Source organism: Arachis ipaensis, chromosome B9 (genome assembly GCF_059453495.1).
Source record: "Arachis ipaensis isolate K30076 ecotype BB chromosome B9, ASM5945349v1, whole genome shotgun sequence".
Classification (NCBI taxonomy): domain Eukaryota; kingdom Viridiplantae; phylum Streptophyta; class Magnoliopsida; order Fabales; family Fabaceae; genus Arachis; species Arachis ipaensis.
Genome location: NC_142444.1, coordinates 18,188,149 through 18,204,715, shown reverse-complemented (window position 1 = coordinate 18,204,715; position 16,567 = coordinate 18,188,149). Strand labels below are relative to the sequence as shown.

At 38.8% G+C, this 16,567-nt stretch overlaps 1 protein-coding gene across 1 annotated transcript in view; it reads left to right on the top strand.

The window, feature by feature from the left end:
* The window catches only part of LOC148543909 (uncharacterized), a 28,850-nt gene extending 12,574 nt beyond the window's left edge, over window positions 1–16,276 (top strand). Inside the window, exons 2-3 of the mRNA XM_088498772.1 lie at window positions 16,045–16,118; window positions 16,234–16,276. Coding sequence (XP_088354898.1) covers window positions 16,045–16,118; window positions 16,234–16,276 — 117 coding nt within the window. The remainder of the gene's footprint in view (window positions 1–16,044; window positions 16,119–16,233) is intronic.
* The last annotated feature ends 291 nt before the right edge of the window (window positions 16,277–16,567 follow it).

Genomic DNA, 16,567 nt, shown 5'->3' with positions numbered 1-16,567 from the left:
CTTTACTATGAGTTTGTGTATTTTTCTGTGATTTCAGGTATTTTCTGGCTGAAATTGAGGGACCTGAGCAAAAATCTTATTCAGAGGCTGAAAAAGGACTGCAGATGCTGTTGGATTCTGACCTCCTTGCACTCGAAGTGGATTTTCTGGAGCTACAGAAGCCCAATTGGCGCTCTCAAAATTGCGTTGAAAAGTAGACATCCTGGGCTTTCCAGAAATATATAATAGTCCATACTTTGCCCAAGATTTGATGGCCCAAATCGGCATTCCATGTCAGTATAAAAATTCTCATGTCAAAACGCCAGAACTGGCATAAAAGCTGGAGTTAAATGGCCAAACTGGCATCAAAGCTGGCGTTTAACTCCAAGAAAAGTCTCTACATGTGAAAGCTTCAATTCTCAGCCCAAGCACACACCAAGTGGGCCCAGAAGTGGATTTCTGCATCATTTACTCATTTCTGTAAACCCTAGGCTACTAGTTCTCTATAAATAAGACCTTTTGCTATTGTATTTTCATCTATCAATCTTGGAATCTTTAGTTCATCTTTTGATCTCTTGATCACGTTTTGGGGACTGGCCTCATGGCCATGCCTGAACCTTTTTTTCTTATGTATTTTCAACGGTGGAGTTTCTACACCCCATAGATTAAGGTGTGGAGCTCTGTTGTTCCTCATGAATTAATGCAAAGTACTATTATTTTTCTATTCAACTCAAGCCTATTTCTTCTCCAAGATATTCATTCGCACTCAAGAACATGATGAATGTGATGATTATGTGACACTCATCACCATTCTCACCTATGGACGCGTGCCTGACAACCACTTCCGTTCTACATGCAAATAAGCTTGAATGTGTATCTCTTGGGTTTCTAATCTAAGATTGGAGCCTTCGTGGTATAGGCTAGAATTATTGGCGGCCATTCCTGAGATCCGGAAAGTCTAAACCTTGTCTGTGGTATTCCGAGTAGGATCTGGTAAGGGATGACTGTGACGAGCTTCAAACTCGCGAGTGTTGGGCGTAGTGACAGACGCAAAAGGATCAATGGATCCTATTCCAACATGATCGAGAACCAACAGCTGATTAGCCGTGCGGTGACAACGCATTTGGACCATTTTCACTGAGAGGACGGGAGGTAGCCATTGACAACGGTGATACCCAACATAAAGCTTGCCATGGAAAGGAATATGAATGATTGGATGAAGACAATAGGAAAGCAGAGGTTCAGAAAGAACAAAACATCTTCATACGCTTGTCTGAAATTCTCACCAATGAATTACATAAGTATCTCTATCTTATTTTATGTTTTGTTCATATTTTAATTATCTTAAACTTCATAACCATTTGAATCTGCCTGACTGAGATTTACAAGATGACCATAGCTTGCTTCAAGCCGACAATCTCCGTGGGATTGACCCTAACTCACGTAAGGTTTATTACTTGGACGACCCATTGCACTTGCTGGTTAGTTGTGTGTAGTTGTGACAAAGAGTTGAGATTACAATTGTACGTACCAAGTTGTTGGCGCCATTGAAGATCACAATTTCGTGCACCAAGCACCTCACCAAAGGCAATCCCAAGCCCCTCAGAACAACCAACAGCAGGCCCCTCAAATCAATTACCCCCTTTCTTCTTCTAATGACGAGATGTTTCGCTCTCTTGCGCAAGGACAACAAGACATTCAAAATACAATCAGCTCTTCCATAAATGGTCTTAGCTCCACCATACAAGCTCTCCTCTCCCGGATGGAATCATTAGCTACCCCCAACAATCAACCTTCAAGCTCCAGTGCACTTCCTTCTCAACCTTTACCCAACCCCAAAGGTGGAATCAATGCCATTACTTTGAGGTCGAGAACTACACTACAAGAGAAGAGTCATGAGGAGCCAAGCTCAAAGGAAGACATTCAAGTTGAAGATATTGTCGAGGTAGAGGATGTTGAGGAAGAGGAGGATGAAGTACAAGACATGGTTGAAGAAGAAGCAGCTCAACCAGGGAATGGAGCACCAAAGGAAGATGAAGCTACAAGAGAAGCCATTCCCATTCTATTTCCACACCTTGCTAGGAAATCCAGAAAGCAGATGGAGCTCGACCCCAAGATGGTGGAGATCTTCAAAAAGGTTGAGGTAACCATTCCCCTTTTTGATGCCATTCGCCAGGTACCTAAGTATGCTAAGTTTCTAAAAGATTTATGCATGAATAAAGATAAAATACAGGATTTAGAAACTATTCTTCTAGGTAGCTCTATTTCTGCTTTAATGGATGATATACTAGAAAAATGTAGTGTCCAAGTCCATGCATGATTACTATTACTATAGATGGTGTGAAATTTTTTTACTGCATGTGTGATTTAGGTGCGTGTGTGAGTATTATTCCATTATCTGTATATGATGCCTTGAGGCTCCCTCCCTTAAAAAGGTCGACAGCACATTTTATTTTGGCAAATAAAAGCATAATCTTGGTGGTAAGAATTGCTGAGGACGTGTTGGTGACCATTAAGGTGCTCACATTCCCTATTGACTTCTACATCTTGGAGATGCCCCCTAATGACTCAAGAAGACCATCTTCAATCCTCCTTGGAAGGCCATTTCTGAAGACTTCAAAGTTCAAATTAGACACCTTCTCAAGAACTTACTCTTTTGAGATAGAGGACAGAGCAGTGAGTTTCAACTTGGATGAAGCCATGAAGCACCCTCTGGAAGATCATTCCGTCTTTCAGTGCGACATCATTGATAAAACTGTAGCTGCAGTTCACCAAGAAGAAGTAGAAGATATTCACATGGAGCAAGGTGCAAGTGTGGGGAAGCCCCCTGAACAAGATGAAGACACCTTGCCACCATCACTAGCTCCAGATGATCAAGTGCCTAGCCATGAGCAGAAAATGGAGTTAAAGCTCCTTCCACCCCACCTCAAGTATGCTTACCTTGAGGATAATCAGAAGCTCCCAGTTATTATTGCAAGGGAACTCACTTTCCAACAGGAGGAGCAGCTACTTGGTGTGCTGAGAAGACACAAGAAAGCAATTGGGTGGAGCTTGGCAGATATAGTAGGAATTAGCCCCCCAAGTTTGTGAGCACCGGATATTTTTAGAAGAGGGAGCAAGGCCTGTCCGTCAACCCCAAAGGCGGCTGAACCACACCATCTTAGAAGTTGTCAAGAAGGAAGTGACCAGAATTGGTGCCCAAGAAGTCTGGAGTCACAACAGTGAAGAATGAGCATGGAGAGCTCCTGACAACTAGAGTGCAGAATTCCTGGAGAGTGTGCATTGATTACAGGTACCTCAACTAGGCTACTCACAAAGATCACTACCCCCTGCCCTTTATCGATTAGATGCTTGATCGTTTGTCAGGTAAATCACACTACTACTTTTTAGATGGTTACACTGACTATTTTCAAATTCATATATAGCTCCTGAAGATCAAGAGAAAACTACTTTTACTTGTCCCTTTGAAACGTATGCATACAAGAGGATGCCTTTTGGCTTATGTAATGCACCAGCTACTTTCCAAAGGTGCATGATGAGTATTTTCTCATATCTTATTGAGGACTATATGGAAGTTTTCATGGATGACTTTAGTGTGTACGGTGATTCTTTTAACCTTTGCTTGGATAGTTTAGCTAGAGTATTAAACAAGTGTGTTAGTTCAAACCTTGTATTAAATTTTGAAAAATATCATTTTATGGTACAACAAGGTATTGTTCTAGGACACGTTTCTAATACTGGTATTTCTGTAGATCCAGCAAAGATAGATGTCATTTCTAGTTTACCTTACCCCCTCCTCCGTGAGGGAAGTCCGTTCGTTCTTTGGTCATGCAGGTTTCTACCGGAGATTTATCAAGGACTTCAGTAAAGTAGCATTGCCTTTATCCAGACTGCTGCAGAAGGATGTTGAGTTTGAGCTGAATGAGGACTGCATGGAAGCATTTGATAAGCTGAAGATCGCCCTGACTCAAGCTCGAATTGTGAGAGGACCAGACTGGAGCCAGCCATTCAAGATTATGTGTGATGCCTCCAACCATACAGTAGGAGCGGCAATGGCTCAGCGCAAAGGTAAGGACCCTTTTATAATTGCTTATGCTTCTAAGACCTTAGACGCTGCTCAGTCTAATTATACTACCACTGAAAAAGAGCTTCTGGCTATTGTTTTTGCTCTGGATAAATTCCGAGCCTACTTACTTGGTACTAAAGTGGTGGTATACTCAGACCATGCAGCTCTAAATTATTTATTAGCTAAAAAAGAGTCCAAACCAAGGTTAATACGTTGGATATTGTTGCTGCAAGAATTTGATTTAGAAATCAAAGATAGGAGTGGTTCCCAGAATTTAGTGGCGGACCATTTGAGTCACCTAGAGCACATTAGAACTAACTCCACTCCTATCAATGATGCTTATCCATTTGATAGCTTGCATGCAATATCTGAAGTAGTTCCTTGGTATGCACCTGTAGCTAATTATCTAGTTAGTCATACATTTCCTCCTAATTTTATTAAGCATCAAAGGGACAAGCTAAAAAGCAAGTCCAAATATTATATATGGGATGACCCATATTTATGGTGGTATGGTGCTGACCAGATAATTAGAAGGTGTATGCCTCAATCAGAATTCCAGACAATTTTAGAGGCCTGCCACTCCTCTGAGAGTGGTGGACATTTTGGCCCTCAAAGGGCAGCTAGAAAAATTTTAGACTGTGGATTCTGGTGGCCAACTCTTTTTAAGGATGCCACTGCCTTCTGTAAATCTTGTTCCCCATGCCAAAGGTTTGGAAATATATCCAAGAGGGATGAGATGCCCCAACAGCTTATGCTATTCTGGGAAATTTTTTATGTTTGGGGCATTGACTTCATGGGTCCATTTCCAAACTCTAGTGGTTTCTTATACATATTGTTAGCTGTAGATTATGTTTCTAAATGGGTGAAAGCAATTCCTACCCGTACTGATGATGCTAATGTTGTTGTCTCCTTTGTTAGAAATCATATTATCTGTCGCTTTGGATCACCACGAGCAATCGTGAGTGATCAAGGCACTCACTTTTATAACAGGAGATTAGCAGGTCTACTGAAGAAGTATGGGATTGTTCACAAGGTAGCAACAACTTACCATCCCCAGACCAATGGACAAGCCGAGGTGTCTAACAGAGAGATAAAGCGCATACTGGAAAAGATAGTCAAGCCTCATAGGAAGGACTGGAGCACCAGACTTGTAGACGCGCTTTGGGCTTATCGGACAGCGTACAAGACACCCATTGGGATGAGCCCATTTTGCCTAGTATATGAAAAGGCTTGTCACCTCCCAGTGGAGGTGGAACACAAGGCTTTCTGGTCTGTAAGGGAATGCACATAGGATTTGAGAAGGCTGGTGTTGAGAGGAAGCTGCAACTAGCAGAACTGGAGACCCTTCGACTCGAAGCATATGACAACTCCAGGCTATACAAAGAGAAGGTGAAGGCTGTGCATGACAAGCATATCAAGAGACGAGAGTTTAGACCTGGGGAGCTAGTTTTCCTTTACAACTCAAGGCTGAGGCTCATGCCAGGCAAGCTGAGATCAAGATGGGAAGGCCCCTATAGAGTAGAGAAGGCAGAGCCATATGGAGTCTTTCACCTGAGTCATCCTTCAAGCCCCAAATGCATCAAGGTCAATGGACATCGCTTAAAGCTGTATCATAGTGAGAAGATGAAGGACAATAAAGAGCTAAAGGTCTTCCTCTTGGAGGATCCACCAACAGAAGCAGACTGAGCTTGTTGACTGTCCAACTTAAGGACGTAAAAGCAAAGTGCTAGGTGGGAGACAACCCACCATGGTATGATCGTCCATTTCCATTCTTAGTTTTATTTTATTTTGTTTTTCACAATATTCATTCATAATTTCTGCATAAAATTATGCATTCTTCATATAAAAAAAAAAAAGAAAAAAGCGCATTCGACGCGTACGCGTCATATATGAATGCAAGGATAATAAGAATTGACCCGAGAGTTGGGCAGGTGTGGCACTGGAAGTGTGCTTTGCGCACAAGCAAGACCACGCGTACGCGTACCTCACGCGTGCGCGTCGCTTGCGTTTTCGCCCACCCACATGTAAGCGTCCCTGACGCGTACACGTGACCCTAGAAATCGGCGTAAATAGGGGTAGGGCCAGAGAGTTATGTTGGAGTGGGCTGGAACTGTGCTAGAAGCACAAACCCCATCATGCGTACACGTCCCTGATTCGTGCGCGTCATTTGCGCTTCATGGCCATCCACGCGTGCGCGTGCTTGACGCGCACGCGTCATATGAAATTTTTGGCCTCAACCCAGAACAAACAGAGAGTTGTGCGTGCACGTTACTGGCTTCGCGCGATTCGCACAATCAAAGGCACACGTACGCGTCACTATCAAAATTGCGCGACTCACGCGTACGCGTGACGTACGCGTACGCGTCGCATGCGACGCCCAATTACTCCAGTACGCCGCCAGATTTCCAATCTTCCCTCCCCCAATCCTAATTAGCTTTCCATCATAATTCTTTCTTCTTTCTTCTCCCCCCTTTCTTCCTTGTTCCTTCTTACTTTCTACTACTTTATTCTTCCCTTTTTCATCTTCTACCTCAGGTTCTTTCTTCCTCCCATCTACTCTTTTCTTCTTCTTCTTTTAATTATTGTATTTATTTACTTTTCTTTCTTCTTGATTTTTCTTTTGATTGGTTTTTTATGGTTTCTTTTTCTTTCTTTTATCATGCATTATTTTTATGTCGGTGTTGGAGTTTTATTTGGGTCGTACCTTATTTTCACTGAGCTTGTGGATATTATGAGGAGTGATTTGACAATTGACATTTAAATTTGGCTCTCATATACATTTGAATTATATTATTTTCATTTCTATTTTAACTTGCACACCACGTGTTTGTGAAAAAGATTTTATGGCATTTTGAATCCTATTTTCTTTTACTCTTTTACTTGAATGCCTCTTTTTCCCAACACTTGTACTCCACAATTTGGGATTATCATTCACAATTGTCATCATACACGTGCTCTTTAATTTGGCACATTTATTCATTGATGCTTGCGTTATGCTTCTCATGCCTACTACTTGCATGCTTTTACCCTCTTGCATCTTATTATTCTGAATTGCCTACTTGATCTTAATTGCTGTCTTACCTACATGTTGTAGCTACCATGTATTTAAGCTATTATTTTTTCTTTGGCATTCATTATCACTTAGAATTTTCACCTTCTGGTTTTAGTTATCTATATTTCACATTCTTTCTCTTTCCTTCTTCCTTAGGCATGGGTACCAAGAAAGGAAAAGAAAAGTCTACTGACAAGACACCAGTAAGGAGAGGAACCAAGAGAGCATCAGCTAAGGCGCTCCCTTCTACCAGCGTCAAGCCAGCAACAAAGCGGGTAAAGAGGATCATTAAAGTTGATGAAACAGAGAAAGCTTTTCCCGCACGGGACTCCACATGATTCACTAACCGTTACTGCAAACAGATGTTCCCCATCCTAGCCGAGAGAAACTACAACAATGAGTATCTCCTCATTATTCTAACACACTTTGTTGATTTTGTGGAGCCCCGCATAGAGAGGAGACAGTGGAGATTTTTGAGGAGGCAGCCGCGGGTGGCCAACTTATCATTGGTTGTTGAATTCTACTCCAACTTCTACTCGCCTACCCTGCAGACTGTCTATGTTCGTTAGCACCAAGTCCCTGTCTCCGAGAGTGCCATACAGTAAGCACTAGATCTTCAACCTAGTCCAGATGGATTGGATGCATATCAAGACGCCTCTCTTAAGTACCAGATGTATCAGTTTAACTGGGATAGCGTCCTTGGAGTTATAGCCAACCTGGCAGCACCTGGATCTATGGGCCGCATCGGTCAAAATCCAAGAGCATCTCAGCCCAGTTACTTACCTTGGAGGCTCGTGTATGGGGACAGATTATGTCCCATTATATCTTTTCGAGTACTCACAAGTCGACCTTCACAGCAGACATGGCTATTCTCATCTGGTGCATCCTGACAGAGCAACCCCTCAACCCGCCCCGACACATCCGGCAAGCAATGGGACACATACAGATTGCGGGTAACCTACCTTTTCCCACCTTAGTTTTAGATTTAGTCTCTGCAGCAGGTGTGTCCTATCGGGCAGGAGACACGAAGGTTATGATCCCTAGAGCCGACCAGTATGTCCCGAATGGGAAGTACATCAGGCCACCAGTTTCCTCTGCGAGCCGGCCAACAGGCCCACCCTTGGATACTCCTCCTTCTTCTACTCCACCATCTTCTACACCACAAGCACCATCCACCCATCAGATGTTCCTTCAGATCCTTGAGAGGCTCGACCGGCAAGACCGGCAGATGGAGCAAATGGAGCACCGTAACAAGCACCGATACAACCACCTGAAGGAACTCATTGTTGGTACCCACCCACCTCCGGAACGGACGGACACCCCGGACTCCCCTTCATTCAGTAGCACAAGGAGCCATGGCGAACCAGACAACGGAGGCGATACTTCCAGCCCTACCTTGCTCCTTACTGATGGCACGGAGGACCGTGCCAAGCCTTAAGTGTGAGGAGGTCAGTCCTTGACTTCCGGAGGTAACTTCTCTCTCTTAACACCAACATTTGACTTTTTCTTTTGTTAGATAGGATAGATTGCATGATAATAATTGTTTGCATGTATGTTTTGCTTGGTTAAAGTAATGAGTTTCTTTTCAAGACCCTGTTTTACAATATTTCACTAATTTAAATTGAAAATTTGTGTTAAACTTGTTTGAGGATTGTAATTTGGAACATGAATTAAGGATAAGAACACACAACCTATGAGATTTTGAGCTAATTGAGTGGTTACATTATTTAACCATAATTTTTATTCTTGTGTGTTTTCTTCTCTATAATTGCAATCTATAGTTTATTCCATTCTATATGTCCATTGTTTAGTGTATTTGCATGCATACATATGATTGAGGCCATCATTTGTTATTAGCTTACTTATCCCAAATAGCTTACCATTTCAATTACCTTTGTTCGTTTACCACATCACTAGCCTTAAGCGGAAAAATAATTAATTACTTGATTTGAATCTTTGGTTAGCTTAAGATAGTGTGTTAACTAAGTGTGGAGAATTGTGGAAAACCTGGGTTAATGGGAATATGTTGTGTTTCTACTTTATCTAAATATTGGAAATTTGGGTGCATACTCATATGAGATCAGAAAAACCATATGCATTGATATGTTATGTTTGCTTTCATGTTCATAAAAATAAAAATAAAAAAAATAAAAAAATAAAAAAAATTACAGCATAAATAAATAAATAAATAGGAGACAAAATTACCTCAATGTTAAGTTTAATAAAAAGATCAATGCATATGTGGTAAAATTAAAGAAAAATTTGATACATGAGTATGTGATGCAAAAGTAGGAATTCTGGGTAGCTATGCATGATTCTAGAAATGGGTTAACCACCAAAAATGCTCCCGAATTATTCAAACGCTGACAAAAATGCACCCAAATTTTACTATTGACAAAAATACCTTCAAATAATTTAAAAACACAACAAAAATACCTAATAGTAAATATATATTTTCAAAAAATGCCTTAGAAATTAAATTTTGATGTAATTTTTTACAAGCATGATTATAAAATTGAGATATTATTATCCTTAAAATTTGGTGATTTTTCGTTAAGTATATATTTTTCTTATAATTTTTTTGTTAACAACCAATAATAATTTTAAAAAATTATAAAAAACATATATACTTAACAAAAAATATCAAATTTTAAGAAGAATAATATTTCATTTGTTTAATCATTCTTGCAAAAAAATGTATCAAAATTCAATCTCTAATGTATTTTTGGAGAAATACATATTTAATGTTAGTTTTTTTGCAAGATTATCTAACATTAAATATGTATTTCTCAAAAAATATATTAGAGATTGAATTTTGATGCGATTTTTATCAAGCATGATTAGAAAAATGAGATATTATTATCCTTAAAATTTGGTGATTTTTTGTTAAGTATATAATTTTTTTGTAATTTTTTATTAACAACCAATAATACTTTTAAAAAATCACAAAAAAATACATACTCAGCAAAAAATTACCAAATTTTAAGAATAATAATATATCATTTTTCTAATTATGCTTACAAAAAATTGCATCAAAATTCAATCTCTAAGGTAATTTTTGAAAATACATACTTACTGTTGGGTATTTTTGTTATATTTTAAAATTATTTAAAGGTATTTTTGTCGATAGTAAAATTTGGGTGCATTTTTGTCAGCGTTTGAATAATTCGGGGGCATTTTTGGTAGTTAACCCTTCTAGAAATACATAGAGTGTGTGTGTGTTAGGTGAAGGCTTAGGTTAGTCCAAGATTTATATCATAGCTCACTTGGCCATACATATATCATCACCCTTACCTTAGCCCCATTACAACTTTGAAAAGACCTCATGATGTTTGCATTGGTACACTAAATATTTGTTGATTGGTTAGACGAAGAATAAAGTTTTAGAAAGCATGACTAGAGAAGAGTAGAGTGATTAACCCTAGACACTTGAGCAATTAGAGTGCATATACACTACCAGTGAGGGTTCAATGCTTGATTCTATGTTCCCTGCTTTCATGAGCTGTCTTCTTTCGAGTTTACTTGTCTTTTGTTGTATGATTTGAATTAGTGGAATCTAATTTATGTTGTCTTGGAGAACTTGTTTACTTTTAACCAAGTAGCTAGATAGAAACATCTTAGCATATAGTTGCATTCACATACATAGGTTGCATCTCATGAGTCTTACTTATCCCCATTCATTGATTTGTCTCTTTGAGCTTAGCATGAGGACATGCTAATGTTTAAGTATGGGGAGATTGATAAACCACTATTTTATGGTTTATCTTGTGCTTAATTGAGTGATTTTTATTAAGTCTCTGCGCACTTATTCATACAATTTGCATGATTTTACAATCCCTTCCCAATTTTGTTCTATGGTTAAAAACTTGCTTCCTAAGCCTTTAAATTGTGTATTTTAATTCTCCTTATACCATTCAATGCCGTGATCTGTGTGTTAAGTATTTTCAGGCTTTATAGGGCAGGAATGGCCTAGAGGATGGAAAGATTGAAAAAATGGAAGAAACACAAGAAACTAAGGAGACAACCAGTGAGGAGCGACGCGCATGCATGGCTTACGTGTGCGCGTGATTTGGAGATTTTCATGGCGACGCGTGTGCGCACCTGACGCGTACGCGTGAGAAGCGAGATTGCACAGTGACGGGTGCGCTACCTGATGCGTACACGTGACACGCAAAAATGACCATCGATGCGTACGCATGACTGACGCGTACGCGTGACATTCGCTACGTGCAGAAAACGCAGAAGACACTGGGGGCGATTTTGGGCTGAGTTTGGACCCAGTTTTTTGCCCAGAAACACAGACTAGAGCCAGGGGACAAGCAGAGACTCAACAGACATTCTCATTCACATAGTTTTTAGTTTTAGTTTTGAATCTTAGAGAAAGAATACCACTTCCTCTAGGGATTCTTTACATTCATAGTTTTAGGATTTTTTGCTTTTGATTTGGATATTGAGAAGAGTTACTACCTCCGTTGATGTTTCCATTATTCTAGTTTGTTTCCTTATTCCCTTACACTTTCAATTACTCATTAACCCTGTTCAGATAAGTATGTTTATGGTTTTGGAATTTATTAATGCAAAGAACTCTTTTTACCTTTAATTAATTTTCAGTTATTATTTTATTTAATTTATCATTTCTTCTTCTTATTCCCTCTTATCATTTATGAAAATGGTATTCATATCAATGGAGTAGACTCCCAACTTGACTTGGGAGTTGATTAAAAGGAGACCCTTGAGTTGGAATACTCAAGTGTTGATTTTAATTGGAATTTGTTGGCCAATTCTCTAGTAACTAACGCTAACCCTTCCATAAGGAAAGGATTAGGACTTGTGAATAAGAGTTAGCTCAATTACTTGACTTTTCTTTATTCGGTAAGGGTTAACTAAGTAAAAATAACAACCTCTTACTATCACATTTGAGAAATTCCAACAAGGATAGAAATTCCGATTAATCTTCTCCCGGTCAAGGCTTTTATTTTAATTATATAAATTCTCTCGTTAATTTTCATTACTTTAATTTATAATCATTTATTTTTCTGTTCTCCAACTCTAAAAATTCTCAGAAAATTCCTGACTAATAAAATAGCACTCTTTTGTCAACTCGTTGGGAGACGACCTGGGATTTCTACTCCCAATATTTTTATTCTTAACTTGTGAAAACCCTTTTAAATTGATAAGCAAAATTTTCGTCGGTTAAGAACTGTACTTGCAATGCTGTTCTTAATATAAATTCTTAATCGGTAATTTTACGCACGTCATAAGGCATGCAAAGAGCCAAAAGTGCTATCAAGACAATGTTTAAAAATAGAAAAGCTGCATACACACCTTATACAAGTATCTTGAAAATGCGGTGGGATAAGCATTTGAAGCGTGATCTACTGATCTCCATGCAACAGCTTAATTTTTAAATCTATCTTTCTTCTATAGTGAGGGTTTTGTTGAGAAGGTAAATGTCTTGAGGTCTTTACTTAATTTATTTGATATTGACACACTTTGCGATGACTCAGTTACCGCAATGCAAGAGATACAGTTGTATCGAGATCGAAAAGAAAGTTTTGGAAGGGAAAGTGCTTTGAGTGTAAACCCCGCTAAAATCGGTAAATAATTAGTCAATAAATCAAATTTTAATTAGGAAAATTAAAAACGTAAATCTAACATCAAAATAGGATAGAGATCTTCAAAACGAGAATTTTGACATCAATTTTGAAAAATTTAGCCCAAAATTGGACTGAATAGACCGAACCGGTTGAATCGGGCCCAAAACCGGGCCCGTGGGTCCAACCGGACCCATAACTTAAAAAAGGCAGGGGCTTCTCCTTCCCCATTCATCAACAAGAATGCTGAATAGCTTTGGGGAAGAGGAGAGCTTCCCTAACCCTTATCAATCCTTCTATCCACCATAACTTTCCCGTTTGAGCTTCGATCGCCGCACCGTTTACGGCCACGCGTCCAGCGCGTCGAGCTCTACATTTCTGTCGGATCAATTTCACCGATAATCTCCAATTCCATCTCAGATTTTCTACCCCCCTTTTATATTCTTGAAATTGAACCCTTAAAGTGAGATTTTGCCAATTTGGTGTTCTAGGTTCGATTTAACTTACGGAGCTTATCAGGTTTGAGTTGCTACGCGTGTGGGTGCGGTAAGGATCACCTAAACCTTAATCCAATTTTGATTTTATTATGTGAAATCTGAATTTGAAGTATACATGTGTATTAGGTGTGAATTAAGTATATAAATAAGCATTGGGATTGAATTGTGGGCATTTGGAGGCTTGGTGGATGTTTGGTACTAAAATTTTGGTTCATGTCTCAAGCTTGAGGGGCTGTGTATATGACTAGTGTGGCTACCATGGACTAAACATGGTGATTGGCCAAAATATGGTTTAGGTTTCGCGCATTTAATATGTAAAGCTCTCTGAAAACTTAGGCTAGGGAACCATAGAATAAGTTGAAATGGTTAAATGCATTAAATAATTAGTTTTGTGATGTTGATGGATAAATTGATGATTGGACTTGTGTTGGAATTAATGGATATGAGATGTTGGAATTAATGAGAATGAGTTATTGATGTTAATGAATATGTGTTATTGGAATTTATAATGGTGAGTTGATGATGTTGTTAGTATATGTTAATGAAATTTTGTGATTATGGCTTGTTGATTGGTTAATGATGATTTATGGGTTGTTATTGATGAATTGAGGAAGTAAGTTAATGAATTTTAAAGTTGTAGCTTGTGATTGGAATGGTGGATTTTGGAGTTATTGTATGAGTTTTATGGGATGGTATGAGCATTAATGTATTAGTCGTTGGTGTTAATGAAAAGGGGCTTGTTATGTTGCAAATGTGCAGGTTTTATTAGTAAAGGAATGTGAATTTGGTAAAATGGGAGTTTAGTATAATTTGGTTAAAACTGATTTTTGATGAACTTGGGTAGTCCATAACTTGCTCCTCAAATTTTGGATGGAAATGCAGTTTGTTTCAAATGAAAGATGGTTTTGCAAGCTTTTGAACGATATAATTTTTGTGAAAAACAGAATTTTGTAGAGAAAGTTATGGACGACAGAAGTTTGGTGTGAAAAATGTGTATGCAGGTGGCTAAATTCTGATTTTGCAGCTTTCTGGGCAATCTGTTATTTTTTTTTGGAAAAACGTACATCCACGCGTATGCCTGTCTCACGCGCATGTGTGGCATGGCATTTTAAACTACGCATGCGCGAGTAGCCCATGCGTGCACGCGATGAGCCAACATGCATGACCACGCGTACGCATGGTAAGGGAATGCGCGCGCGTGCTACCTTTTCATACTACCACGCGTATGCGTGGCCCACGCACACGCGTGGCCCCTACTTCTTGCAAAACTGAATTTTTGTGTTTTAAACCAAATTTTTTACTTCTAAACCTCCATTTTCATCCTTTTAAACATAAGGTATAGTACTAAGTCCAGTAGCTAGTTGAAGCTAGGAAAATAAGGTAACTTGGGAATGAAGAAAAGGGAAAACATGAGGATTTATAAGAAAAAGAGATGGATATTAAATGAAGTTATGATGCCATGGGTTTGATGAATGATTAAATAATGATTATGAACATGAAATGGCTTATGAATGATGTTATTTGAGATACGAGTTTTCCTGGGTAACAGAACCGTGGCTTGCCACCACGTGTTCCAGGTTGAATCTCGATACTCTGTTGACCCTATGTCGTAAGGGTGACCGAGCACGTATAAATTCCCGGGTATAGATATCCCCCATTGATTGATATATAAATGAATGTTTGAATGATGAATGAATGTGGAATCTATGCATAGACTCATGGGGATGCGCGACGGGGGACAGTCCAAGGTTTTCGGACTTGTCGGGTTGGCTGGATAACTTACAGATGAGCCTCATCAGCCATAGGACAGACATGCATCATGTGCATTTGTTTGTTTCCTCTGCTATGCATTATTTGGGATTGCCTAACTGAATATATACCCTGCTAATTGCTATATTTGCTATTTGCACTACCTGTTTCCTACTTGTGCGTGAAACTATTTGTTTGTTTATCTCTGCTGATTCATGGATGATGGAGGATCGGGGGAAGGGTGGAATGGTTTGGTGTTTATGTTAGGTTTAAAAGTGAGTAAGTTTAGGGTACTTAGATCACCTACCCCCTTTTATGGCTTCTGCTTAGAAATTAAGTTTTATAATTGTATGATGGAGTTCTAGGATTGCCTCTGGCATTCCCACAACCTTATTTATTGTATGCGTGGCACCTTTACCATGCTGAGAACCTCCAGTTCTCACCCCATACTGTGTTGTTGTTTTCAGATGCAGGTCGAGAGGCTCCTCACTAGGCATCTAAATTTCCCTGAAGCAGAGTAGTCCCTGGGTTATTTTGGGTTTTCAGTTTGTATATGTATGTATATATGTACTAGCTTACTCTCCAAAAAACTTCATTATTTTGTTCCTCATAGAGGTTACCGAAGAGTTAGGGACTTGTTTCTGTATTTTGGGTATTTGGGATACTTATGTATATATATGTAAAAATTCTCCAGCCAGCCTTGGCTTCGCAAGATAAGTCAGGAGCTAGTTTCACTGTATTCTTGGCGTTCTTGTGACTCTATCGTTTATTCTTATCTTTAACCTTTAGGTTTCTTAGCACGCAAGTAATTCCGTTCTTTGAGTGTTGCGCTTTTTATTTTACGATTTTGCTTTACCCATTTTTCAAGACTCCTAGTATATTATATCTTTCCACTATTATATGTAAATATTTTCTGATTAGAGGTCCGTAACACCACACTACCTCTGTTCTACGATTTAAGCGTAAAACTTTATGTAGTAGGGTGTTACATTGAGAGCAATAAAGAGACTCGAACATAATAAGTTATTTTATTTCTATGTTCAATTTACTTTAAAGGTTTTTTAAATATTGGATGATAACTGATGTTTGACTATTATATCCTGGTAGGTAAATGCTGGAGGCTACACGGTGGGAGTACTCCTAATTTGTAAAAAATGGCAATTCGTCTTCTTCATCTGGATGTGAGAGGAATTGGAGACTCTTTGAACAAATCCATTCAAAAAGGAGGAACCGATTAAAGCATCAAAGGCTAAGTGACATTGTTTATGTGACTTATAATCTACGCCTTCAATCTAGGTTGTATCACAAGAAGAAGAATTATGATCCAATTGATATTTAAAGCATTGACACGGTAGATTTTTGGGTAATGGCGGACGAAGATGATCCTGAGTTTACTAATGGAGACATTAAATGCATTGAAAGTTTAATTTACACAGATAATGTTATGCATTCATATCCTAAAGGTGAGTGAAATAGCAAAACTTATTTCATTCACTAAAGATATATATTGTAAAGTTATAACATTGATTTTTTTCTTGGTTTTTTATTTTATTTTATTAGATGGAGGAGATTTGGAAGTTGATGTGAATATGCCTGATGTTGTCGCTGATTCTTCAAATACGGCTTCTTT